The sequence below is a fragment of the Cylas formicarius genome, unplaced genomic scaffold (assembly GCF_029955315.1).
Source record: "Cylas formicarius isolate icCylForm1 unplaced genomic scaffold, icCylForm1.1 PGA_scaffold_2__14_contigs__length_35257938, whole genome shotgun sequence".
In the NCBI taxonomy this organism is placed as follows: domain Eukaryota; kingdom Metazoa; phylum Arthropoda; class Insecta; order Coleoptera; family Brentidae; genus Cylas; species Cylas formicarius.
In genome coordinates this window covers 22,938,074-22,951,483 of record NW_026844319.1, presented here as the reverse complement: position 1 = coordinate 22,951,483, position 13,410 = coordinate 22,938,074, and the positions used below count along the sequence as shown (strand labels likewise).

Below are 13,410 nucleotides of genomic sequence, written 5' to 3'. Positions count from 1 at the left end.
GGTGCGTTGTGCGTTGTATTTTACTGATTGGTTTGTGTTATATACATATAAATTTATTTTTTATTTGTTGTCCTGTTATTGTGAAGTTATATACATTGTATATCTAGATTTAGTATATTATGACGTTATATACAATTTTAAGTTAGCATATAACTACATATATTCAATTTAATTTGTTTTCCTTTGTATGACTTGCTACAAACAATGATATTGCAGTCAACAAACCATCTATCTATCTATCTATCTATCTATTTATCTATGGCCTCGTCCAGATACATGGCGTTGAAGAGCTAATTCTGTTTTCATGAAAATTGGCATAGTTTACATGTTAGAAAGAGAGAGTAACCGCACAGTGATATATTATTAATCGACTTTATGGATTTATTATTACAAGATAAAAAAATAATAATTCCTTGAATACATATAAAATTTCGGAGAACCGGGAACATCGCGTGACTAAATCATGTTCGCAACCCCTATACAGGGTGATTTAACACGTATTTTTAGGGTCAAAAGTCAATATAAGCGTGTGGTCCAAGTTTTATTTTTATTGGTTCTGCATAAGTAATGGCGACTGTTGAGCGAGAATTGATACCTTTTCTTTTTTTGAATTATTCGATCATTTTATCTGGAAAAATGCTCTTAGCTCCTAGAAGTCACTAGAAGCAACCATTTTCGAAATGTTTTGGTTTGAAGTAATGGGTCGATATTATTAAAAAGGTGAAACATTCGTAGTAAGGAAATAATAAATAAATAACAAAATTTCGATGCCATTATTATTATCATATATTTATTTAATTATTTATTTATTTATTTTATTTACCTATTTAGATTATAATGATCGCACTTATGTTGATTACCTACTACTAACTGTAGATACAAGTAGAAATTAATTTAAAAGCAAATTCAAATTTCTCATCTTAAAAGTCCTTTGCCAATTTTTGCAAATCTTAAGTCACACAAAGCTCCTTGATGATAAATTATTTAATTATTTAGAATTCTGATCCTTAAGTATAGAAACAAGATTAATAAACGCCCTGTATATGCGCTCCAAAATTCTCCTAAATTCCGTATTCGGGACTAATACGCCGGCAAAATCTCGTTTCCTATCGCCCTTGTGTTTTTGGTGCTCGTCTTGTCGTCGGTTGCACATGCCCGCGCTGAGTCGTTTTGTGCCATATAAAGCAATTTAGTTTCAATTCGCCACCCTTAAAAGAATTACTCCGTACGAGGTTAAAAAGCGGGTCCCGTTAACTAAATATATCGCCGAGACGGATACTTTGTATGGCATCGTACGTCAAGACGACGCCGCTAGCAAGCAGAAATTGCCGTACACTTACGGAATACAGAGGAGGGGTAATAAGGGAGAGAGGGTCAATGTCCGCCAACTTAAAGGTAACCTGTTAGGTTGACAGCGCTCCCGATCAGCACTAATCAGCTGTTCAAACGTCATACTGCAGCACATATCGGACATGCGCGTTTCAGTTCAAGTCACCTGACACCAGGCACACTAGACACCGAAATTTAAGGTAGGAGAAACAGTCATTAGCGTAAGGATGATATTTGATATTTGATAAAGATGAAATTTAGGTACTAGATTTCGGCTACGTAACGCACAAATAAAAAATCCATCTTCCAAATTGTGGGAAAAACAATGTTTTGCTAGCCAGTCCTCTTGAATGAATATGAAGCTGGGATTTTTCGTGAATTATCCCGAAATATTGAAAGAATACAAAGGGTTCCTCGAATGCTTCACCACCACCACTGAGGAATGAGATGGACAATGTCACTCTTCGTAACGTATTTACTGTTCTGCCCACCACATATTGTTTATAATGAGTCCTACGAGGGTGTCAGTAATTAAAGATTATTTGAATTAGAATTAAAATTTCTTTATTAGCCAATGCTTACGTAAAACCCTGCATACTATTTGTCGTCAGTCTTAAAGTCTAAACAAACAATGGAAACAAAAATATCACAGTATAAACACTAGATTATATGCCGACAAATAGACCAAACATGTATTCCGCTTATTCAATAAAATCTTTATTTTTTAGGTATTGATTTTTATTTATTTTATGTTTTCAAAATGAAGAAGTCACTCTTACTCAGAAAAAATTTAATATTTTGGATTTTACTGAGGTCCTTTAATTTTCTTAGGGGAATTTATTATAAAAAGTAAATACTACAATTACATTTGTTGGATATATATTAACATTGTTGTAAAGGTACAATAGAGGGTGAAATATACAGGGAGACGCCCGAGTATTACGTTGGAGTCCGAACCCTGATAACATGGGGGAGCAACCGAAAAAGGCAGTGGGAAAGAAACACCAGTTTACTCTCTGCAGCAATTCTCATCAGATTTGTTATAACAAAAATACTGCTAACAAGTTTTTTAGAAATTAGATCGACATTTAGTGTTTTGTTTTCAAAATTTGCCGGAAGTTGTAATCGTAAAGTTTATTTAGCGCAGAGTCCATTCCGTATTTTAATTTCCTGCCGCTATAGTATCGGTGACGTCAGCGAGCACAAGTAGCTCAGCTCCGTCCCCCACATTGATATCATTAATGTACAATAAAAACAGGACAGGGCCCAGAACCGAAGCTTGAGGCAGCCCGTGTTGGATGATAGTTTTTGATGATTTTTTAGCTAATTGTAAGTTTTATTTATTTTATTTGGGTACTATAAGTAAAATTGTATTCTATTACAATTACGTTGCAATCTCAGCTTTGTAGCATGATCCTTTTTATGTCGTATCTTGGTAATAACATTCATGATAGCGTTTTGTGTATTTTTCTTTTCGAGTTTGGCTAAATTGTAAGGATTTTTCGAGTGACTTTCATTCTCCTGGAATTCTTTTACTCTGTTAAGAAATATCCAGAATTAAATAAAAATATTTAGGATAAGTATTCCAATTTATAAAACATACCAATAGTGTACGTCTTAACATAATTTTTTAAAATATTGCCGCCCAAATTCCATCGGCTTCTTCTCTACTACTAGTTTAAAATAAAAATACCTAATGTATTTTTTATGGCTGGTGTTATTGGGAACCCGTAACTACAATTAAAACACGAACCAAACAAACCACTGATGCAACTTTTTCGCACCTTTCTACTTAACTTATGACTAAAAGTTACATCTATGAATAGATCATAGACTAAAATGTGTTATATGGAAAAGATCATTTGATTCGTGATGTTACCGTCATATTAAAATTCCACAAATTCATCATGCTCGTTTCAGAGTTTTTATGGCATCCTCAACCACCGAGAAACTGCTATGAATTCTGATGTCAGATGTCCCCTAGCCCGTCCCCGAAAATTTATTTACTATTACGTTAGGTGTTAATGGCTCAAAAACCGTACAAATGGCGAGTATAAAATCTGTGATTCGTTCCGTGCGGGCTGAGACCACAGAAAAGAGTTTGCGTGCCTACCAACTGCAGAGGCGCAAAAACGATCACGACTATGCCGTGCCTCTAATATTTCGTTGCATTCCCAAATGAAAAAGACCGATATAGGTCGGAAGGTGGGTTGGTAATCAATCCCTGAACAGCCGAGACCGCATTAGACACGAAAGCAAACTTTGGCGCAAAAAACCGCACCCCTGCGCCAAACGCGCCGCAACCCGTGCATCGCGGTTATCAGATTGTTTTTTTTACTTGTCACGGCGTTGCCAAATCGCCGATCCGAGTCGGCCGGTAGGAGAAAAACGACGCCAAAGAAGGAATAATCGTCCGATGCGGCATCGACGCGCATGAAATACCGTGAGGCTCGACTGAGTCGCGTTCCGGCTGAGGCAGTCTGTCGGTGTTTTCGTTGGGAACTAGACCAGCGCGGGCGCATGCGACTTAAGTCGTGTCATAACCTCGAATTCGGCGTTTAACGTTCGTTTGTTTATACACCACCCGCTTCGATATTATGTTAAAGTGGCCGCGTGACCATTGCCGGTCGCCCGCGTGACGCTCTGACATTTTTTCGCATTTTCCGGATCTTCTTTTTTGTTTTTTTCCGCGAAGGGGACAGAAGCAACGGGGGGAAAATGTTTGCCGACATCGGAAAGCCTCGGGCGATCGTTTTTCAACTGACCGCGGCGACGGTGGTCGCACGTAAGTTTTTATTTTTAGACCGCGCCGTATGGAGATTGCCAAATTGCCGTCTCGCAGCAATAATAATAACAATCGTTCGGCGAGGCAAGGAATGTGCGTGCTCGGGCGATTATTTTTTTACGGATTACCTGCGGTTCGAGATAACCGTAACGATACGATAAAAGGAATAACGCAAACAACCACGCACGATCCTCCCATCCCAGTCAATGAATGTATAGATTTAACCTCACTAAAATTAGCGCGTGTCTGAATATTTGGATTTACAGCAAACGGTATGGGTAAAAAAATCTCACCATGGCTCTGCATTTCTAGAAAATTGTTTTGTTTACATCACTAATTTTAATTAAATTATTCTTTGCTTTTTTCTCACTTGTAGCTAATGTTTTGGTTAGTTTTGTATAGTTCACATAACTAATTCTAATAAATTCCATTAATTCCATTAATTCTCTGTTGTAGCTGCTAAAACATTAGCTCGAACAACTGTTTTTTTTAAATTTAATTAAAAAAAAATTCTTATAATAAAATTAGAATTTTTTTTTTCAACCCCATTTTATAAATTTTCAAGAATAATGTGTGTCCGAAAGTGATCCTTAAAAAGGTTACACGACTCGGGAAAAGTACCTTCAAATTAGTAAAAATGAAAAATATATACTTAAAAAAATTTGGGAGTAAAACATGTAGGTAAAGTCTGTTCATAGATATAAGAAAGTGACTAACTGATAAGAATTAAGGAAAGACCCGGGCAAGCTGTAAGAATGAAATATGGCCGCACAGGTCCGTACTTTGCTTATAATTCAATTATTTGGGGTTTTGTTAAGAACGATAATAAACAATATTTATTTGTTGTTTGTTCATAAATTCTTTAGTCTCAATAGAATAGTGTTTTCTACATTTGGGCGGGAGCATCCCTGAGATACACTAGACTCGCACATATTTTGCATAATTCAACACACGCACGAAATAAGAATGATTACTAATAAACTTAAACTAACTAGTATACCAAACCAAAGAATATTAAACATAGGTAGGTATAAAATTATTTTCTATCGCGGACCACAATTTTACCTGAATTTAAATTCCGAAACTTTGGGTAATAATCTTGTCGCATTGTATGTTAATGACCACCCTTGGATAATCCCATTCAAAAGCAATTGGTTACTTTCTTATATCTATAAACAGACCATACCTATCTACTACGCCCCCGGGCTCTGACACTACTGAGAAATAAGTGTAATAGATCTATTTTTTTTTTCTTATTTGCATCTGCCCGTAATTTATTTTGCATTTTAATTAATTTTTATCTACGTAAAAGTAATTTATACAAACAAATAGAATTGAAAATTCTTAACACCTTGCTTTTTTTTATTAGATAAGCTATCACAAAAAAGAACGTATATTTTTTTGCAAGAGCTCCATTAAAATATTTAGGGTCTAATATTAGATAGCTGGATATCAGCCACAAAGGTCCCGCTTCGAGCGTTAACGCCTCCATAAAAGTAATAAACCGAAAAATCTCGATCTCTGGCCTTCCGCGCCACGACAAAACAAAATCTAATCAATTTTTATTCACTCCTCGAGCAAAATATTATCAATCTCCACGTCCGTGACCGCGCAAAAGCGAAATTAACCCTGTTAACGGATTTCGTTCGTCAAACTTTGTCTCGTCCATCGAAACGGTCGAAACGTCGTCGGGCTTGTAATTTACCTGTCAGGGCGCCGGCCTCTAATAATAAAGTTGACGTAAATTACAGTGATTCACGATCGTAAATTTCGACAACGTTCTATGGTCCGTGAAGCAAATCATTATTGCACGCCTATATTTAATTATAAGTGGGTCCTATGCCCACCGGTCACTTCTGGCGGTCCGACAGGGACGGAAATAGACACTCGCCCGTGAATTCGTCCACGGACGCGAAAAACGCGTATTTTTTTTCCCCTCGCTTAGCTCTTCCTCAATAAAATTTTATGCCCGTTTCGTTGGGTGCGTGATGCGTACATTGTGTTTGCCAGAACATCCTGTTTGATTTTGTAACGGGTAACCCCGTTCAAACAATAGATAATAAATGTGCATTTTTGCGTGAACTTTTATCTCTAGCCTTTTGTCTTGGTCTGAGTTTTAAAGTGTCGTGCGACGTGTTTCTCGGTAGTTTTACTGCGCGAACCAGCCCAAGAAACGGATGCAGGACCTGGATAGAAAATCGCAACCGCTATCCAACAATCGCATTATATAGAGATAAAATTTTTCACGGTTTTTCATACTTCGAATAACTTTTGTTTGTCCGTCAGCTTTTGGTTAGTTGCCTTTGCTAGTGCTTCTTAATTGACTAGTCAAAATATAATAATACTCGATTTTTGGTTAGTTGGTTAGCGACGGCGACGTAACGCATAGTATAATTAGATAACTATATCAATTACCACAAAAAAATTGAGCGGCCAATTCCACAACCCTTTTGTCCAAGATTGTAGGCTTAATCAGGAAGACTAAAATATAAAAAACATTCCGTTACATTAGACCACACCAACCTTAAACAGCAATATTGAAAGTTCGAAAATTATACTTTAAGGCTCATTCTTTAAGGTTGAAATGAAAAATGGAAAAACAATTAATTTTAATTTTTATGCTAATCAGAGGAGTTGTGCAGTTACGTCACGTATGGCGACGTGATCGAAAATGATCCGTCTTAGCTAAAAAATTTTGAACTCGACGCGGTTTTTGACACGGATTTACAAAACTGACGAACAAGATTCCTGTGCATTTTACGACATTCACTAATAAACTTGACTTTACTTAAACAATGCGCAGTTTATATTCTACTCCTCTCTAATGCTGTTAGGGTTTTGTTATAGTAATATCATCTTATTTCCAACAGGTAACATGACACAATTACAGAAAATATTGCATATAAATCATATGATATGTTAATTACAGGGGACGTAAAAACTAATCTTAAATCTACTAATTTTATAGCAAGAAAAGAAAGAAAAACAGAAAAAATAAGGCTTTTCGCCTAGACCATTATAATGTAAATCACAGTGCGATGATAATATGTTGAATTTAACGCATAAATTGTAAATAGGGTTTTGAAGATGGATATTGGACCTGAGCAAGTTGATTGATAGCTCCCTTCCAGCCGCGGCACATGAAAACATATTTGTTCCATCGATCCCGTAATGATCTAACTTGTAGAGAAGTAATACAGATTGCAAGTCTCTGCGCAAAGAACCTTCTCGGTAGTAGTACAGGAACAGTAAAATAATATTTTATCAGGACAGGAGCTAGAAAAATTCCTGCAATTTCCTATTACGAATCCTATAATTTGCATTGCACTGGAAACCTTTTTAATAGGATAGTACCATCCATACTGTAATTAAAGACTGGGAGTATTTGGGCGGCGTCAACAAACCACATTAGTATACCACTGACTGACATTATTGATGCGTTATGCGCTAAAATAAAAAAATAAAGATTTAAAAACAGCGAAAATGACAACTTGTATTGTTTGCTAAAATAAAAAATGATAAATTAATTAAAACACATATAGTATTACGACAAATAATTATTAGTACTAATGCACTTCCATATTTTAGTCTTCCTGATAAAAGTGTACTCTAAATAAAATACCCGATTATCCAGCGGTCTACAGTGTGCAGTATCACTTTAAGGCTTTTTGTCTGGGAGCGCTCGATGACTTCTGGTATGCAAAAATTTATCAAAAAGTAATGATCGTATAAAAAGTATAGTAAACTTCTTCAAACACCGAAAAACTCAACACAACAAATTTTTTTTGCATAATTAAGTATAAAGTTATAAGATTTTGTGCCTTTTATAAAGTATCTTGCGAGGCAAAATTAGAAAACTGCATTATACATTTTTAAAAATTATCAAAAAGTTATTTGCTTATTCACGATTTTAACTTCAATATAAATCTGTTGGCATTAATTTTTTGTTTGCTTGTACCTTTTTAACCAAATTTTTGTTTCCCTGTTTACATTCGTCCATGAACACTATCCACGCTAGTGCTATGGCGAACCCAAAGGAATGTAGTTTTAGTTAAAGGAATTGCAATTGTAATATAAAGTTATTGTATTGTTATTGTTATTATCATAATCGTACCTTTTACACTATTTTTTTAATTCAAGAATCAAGATTTTTAACGAGGAATTATTAATGTCGTCCTACTTTTTGATATCCTTTTTAAACTTTCTATTTTACGTTTATTAACTTAACCCATTACTATAGCTTAGTATCCGTTAAATGTGTTTTTAATTTAGTCGTTAAATTTCATCGCTGTCGTTTTTCAAATATGTATTTTTTAATTCTGCTTTTTATCGAAAAAAAAAACACCTGGCATTACCGGAGGCAGCTTAAAACCAAGGTCTATGCACATGTATCAACAAACGATCTGTGCTCCGAGGAATTTTTATGATTTTCTTTAATAAATATTTGCCGGGTACTTATTAGTTTTTCGCGAAACATTTCAGGAATGTCACGCGGCTCTAAAAATCAACGCCGACAGCAACGACGATTATTATTCCGAACTTTGTGTCGATCCGCACTCTAAATCAAATATTGTTCCCCCGAGTGAACAAATTTGATGTGACTTAACGATGTTTATCCCGAATTCCTGGCGTTTTTTCCCCGCTGATGCAAATAGACAACGAAATTTATTATTTAAATCCGCTATGACGTTGTTCCATTGGCGATAAATTCATTAGGCATCGGAAATGTCAGTTTTATAAAACGCGCAAAAACAAGCAACCAGCAATGCTCCACAACAATTATAAATGGAAAACCGGAGAATTTCGGATACATTTTTTAGAGCACTTTCTGAATAATAACAAGGAGAAAATTACGAACATTCATTTTTCAGAAAAAAAAAAATAAAAAAAATCTCGTGAAACGCACATTTATCATATTTCATATTATTTATTCAGAGTCAATTTGACCTGACGTCTCGACATTTATATAAAATTCCAACTAACAAAAGGGGCTGGTTTGCCTCTGTCGGTAGATACGTCTAGAGTTTGTACACATTTGCCTAAAATTGCGTATTTTTTGTAAAAATATTATAAAAACATGTTATTTTTGAAAATATCTACAAATATGCCAATTTGCAAAAAAAACAGCCTTGATTTTTTCACCTTAACCTTTTTTCTTGCACTTTAATTTAAAGAAATTTAAATCAAACTAGTTAGATTGACTAGGTTGGGTAATTTAACAAAGTCTTCTTCTTAAAATTTATCTTAAACATTCGGATTTAAATATGAAACATCCAACCAAAAAGATTCTGTCGTTCGAATGTCGAATGTCTTTTCGGTTTTTGGCGCTTATTTAAAAAAATATATATTTTTAGTAATTTCAGTGTTTGGTGTCCATATTTAAAAAAAAAAATGGTGAAGCCTACCGCAAGTCTCGCTTCATTGTCATCTCGGTAAACAATGCAATTAATGCCACCTATTTTCTCAATAAATCTGATAATCTAAAACAGGCTAAAGGTCTGTTTAACCAACATAAAAATTAAACCATGGAAGAAGGGAGTTGGTAAGCAGAACCAGATGCGGCTGAAGCGTAACCAAATTCTATCGAACGCTTATATATAGCAATCGAAAACACGGTTCCGGCATCTGAAATTAATAACGTATCTTTAAAAAAATTACGGTGTATCGTAGTTCTGCATGGCATGATTTTGCTTAAATTTTGTCCACTATTAAAAATCGAATAGAGATTGAAGGCATAATAAATAATAATTTTTTTTTGTTTTTTTTTAATTGAACATAAAATATCAATAAATTCAGGTTATTATATCCGTAACTATAACGAAACCAAACTGAGAATAAAAATATTTTGGAAATGTTCCCCAAATTGTAACGCATGTCAATATAAGTAGTCGAAAAATGGAATATACCTACAGGATCATTCACAAATGATTGCAAATACATCAAATGTTGAATCTTGAACTGATTGATTTTTCTCAGTACCTTAAAACTACATGACGTGTCCTTGTCATGTTTGGTCATACTAGAACATGCTAAATAAATTTCCAGAGTAACAAGTTAGCCGTTCGAAAATTATAGACTTTTGAGGCAATTTGTATTTTAATACAATTTTTTGATTTTTAAATAATTTATATATTAATTACATTTTTTTGTAACCATAACGATTTAAATAAGCATTGGCGAATATGGCAAAAAAGGTGTTAAATTTATATGCGTGGACGGAAGATCGTTGTGTTACTGAAATGCTTCTTCCACCAGAGCGAGTTTAAAACACGATAATTTGTTCTTTGTGCACACATGTCAGAATATTTAGGGTGCATTTTCATCATGATTTTCGCAAAGGCAACGTTCCTGTAGATGCAGTAAAAGGTTGCTTGAAGAAAACGTCTAAAAAAAAATCAACAGTGATAATAACAAGTAAAAACAATAATTATAATAATTGAGGTAATTTTATAAAATTGCATGAGGAACAAAAGTAATGCAATTATTAAAAAGTCGAGGTTACCAACATAATATAATATAGTATAATATAATGATGATGGATATCAAAACGGAGGCATAGAAGAAAAGTTGGGAACCCCTGATTTACAGTATACGAAAACAGAGCAATGAGAGATCACAATCTCACCCGTCAACGACAATAACGACATAGATGTCATTACGCGAAATAAATAAAAGCATTTATCGTACCGACGATGGCCCCGTGGCCTCAGTTCCAGCAGCGGCTCGACTCGCCGGTTTCTTCGAAAGCGTCGCCTTCTGCGTCGCAACATGTTTAGGTGGCAAAATTCCTCCGAAATCGTTGCACCAAATTTAATAATAGAAATTTGCATTGTTTAACGAGTAAACGTAATAATCGCTCGAAAAAATGCGGCCATAAACGCGCTCGCGCGGAGGCGGCAAAACAATGAATATTAAACGATTATATTTTCGCCGTGGCATATAAAGTTTGCAAAGCGCGGGCCCATAAAAATTCCTTTCGGCTCGTAAATACGTTCGGGGGTGGACGATTAAGCCAAATAAACCCGAGCAAATGACCGCGAAAAACAAATGCACCCGCGACATGTTTATTTCGAGCGCGAAAGTCACTCTCTGTCGGTTACACGGGAGTTTAAAAATATTGCCCAGCCGCCAGATTTATATACGCCAAAAGAAAGAGCGGAAAATTCTCCACCGCCAATGTGTGTAACAGTTCGTGCTATATCGGTATTAATGAAAAAAAAAAAGCCAAAAAACTATTATTATGCAATTCCAAGTGTTACATTGTGTATTAATAAGTGATATAAATAATATTAAATGTACCTCAACATGTATCCCGTAATTTTTTTAAAAATCTGTAATAAATTAATTTTATTTGTAAATGTGCTGGGTCAATAAATTAGTACAATTATTTCATACTTGTTCATAAAACTGACTTTTGTAGATAATCTATTATCTGTCTATATAAATAATTACATTTGGATGTTCTTTTAAAATTATTTTGTTATTCTTTGTCAAGTTGTGTTCAAATTCTAAATTTTGATGTTACGTTTTTTTATTATTGCTTATAACAGCAATAGTGGCTTCTAAATTTCCACAAAGTAGTTGTTAGATCCATGAAACCTGGGTTTACATACATACTGTATGCTATAGAAGTTGCAGCATGTTTTGCCATATTTATAACATTTTATCGGTTGCAACCAAAAATAATCATTTTTTAAGAACTTCCTATGCAGTTTTATCGTCTTTGGGGTATTGAAATCATCGTTTAGCAATGCGTCCTGTAGAGTATTTGAGAGGCTGCTACAACGGTGATGCGATGTTGGTTAGAGTGGTCTGTATGTTGTCGCTAGACACGTAGGGGTACGAGGGACAACAGTTGGTGTTTCAGCGTAATGGGACATGAGCTAGGGATCGACAGATATCTATAATATCGATTTATCGAAGGATACAGCTTACGGACGTAGATTAGCATGGTGTAATGCAGGTCATCTGTAGTTATTCTAGACTATTCTAGACATGAATGACAGATTAGACTCTGTAGCGTTACAATTTTTTCACCAACAAACCGCCTGATTCACTAGAAACTTCTTCCTCGGTGGCCGACAAGGTTACCAGACTTATCGCCTATTGAGCATGCTGGGTAGAAGGTTGAGTCGCTTGCGACATCTTATATTGAATGTCCTGTCCACCTTATAATAAAGGACCGATCATCTAATTCGCAGGTTGAAAATAAGAGTTACTCAATGTGAACGTGAAGGCGTAATTCAATATTGATTTTTCTTAAATCAATTTAATCGATTATTATTTTTATCCTAAACATTTCTAAAATATTAATTATTAATTATATGTACTGGGTGTTCGAATTTCTATGTCACACAATATAGATATATGTACATTAATCCTATAATTTAAATTACTTTTTATTCTGACTGTCCTTATTTGCATATTTCATGTTCCGCTGATCCTATATCTATCTAACATTTGCGCTCGTTAGGCAGTAAAATAATTTCTAAATTTTCCTCGTTATTTGCCCGTTCACGCATCCTTTTAAATTGCCCCCGTTGGCTTACGCCGGGCATTATAATTAACGACATCGCACGGAATGACATCGGGCAATTTTCCGACAACCTTTCCGGGAACTGATGCGTCTGCTCTTTGTGCCGACGACCCGGGGGCTGCGGAAGAAATCCTTTGCAAAACGTGCCGCAGAAGTACACATACACACACCTAAAATTAATAGCACCCCATTTGGCTTTGATTTAGATCTCAGCCCGGCAATTAATAGTTTCTCTTCGGGGGATAATTATAACCGACCCTTGAGGATAGCACGAACCTGGAGTTCGAGTTTAAAAAGTAAGCGCAAATGCGGTTTGTTTAGTGCAGACGTTACGGGGGATCCTGGATAAGTAATCGCGACGTCGTCAGCTTGCACCGTTTTACTCAATAACGTTTTACCGTATCTTCAATAGTCATTTACATTTTTGCGACAGATCGATTGACATGCTACCAAGATATTTGAAAAATCTGTGGCATAAATGAGTTTTCTTTAATACTTTCTAGTTTCCGATGTTTACCGATAACTTGTGAACGTCATTTAAAATTCGTTCCTACTCTGCAAAACCTTACATGCCAATAAAGCAGAACAATAACCAATAAGTTTCCGAATCCAAAATCTGTTGAACACGTAAATAAGTGTTAAAAATGGGATGGGAGATAAACATCTCGGACGACCAGAACTACCAGTATTTCGATCAACAAAATTAACTAGCAAAGCGTAAAGATTTACATCTACCTAAGCAAATTCAAATGGCCAGAAC

The 13,410-nt window shown here is 35.2% G+C and overlaps 1 protein-coding gene across 2 annotated transcripts in view; it reads left to right on the top strand.

Annotated features, from left to right (window-relative positions):
• The first annotated feature begins 3,823 nt into the window (after window positions 1-3,823).
• LOC132698593 (cysteine-rich motor neuron 1 protein-like) overlaps window positions 3,824-13,410 on the top strand; it is a 157,375-nt gene continuing 147,788 nt past the window's right edge. For both annotated transcript variants that reach the window (XM_060664781.1, XM_060664779.1), the window contains exon 1: window positions 3,824-4,114. In XM_060664781.1, the coding sequence (XP_060520764.1) occupies window positions 4,048-4,114 (67 nt within the window). In that variant the 5' untranslated portion in view covers window positions 3,824-4,047. The remainder of the gene's footprint in view (window positions 4,115-13,410) is intronic.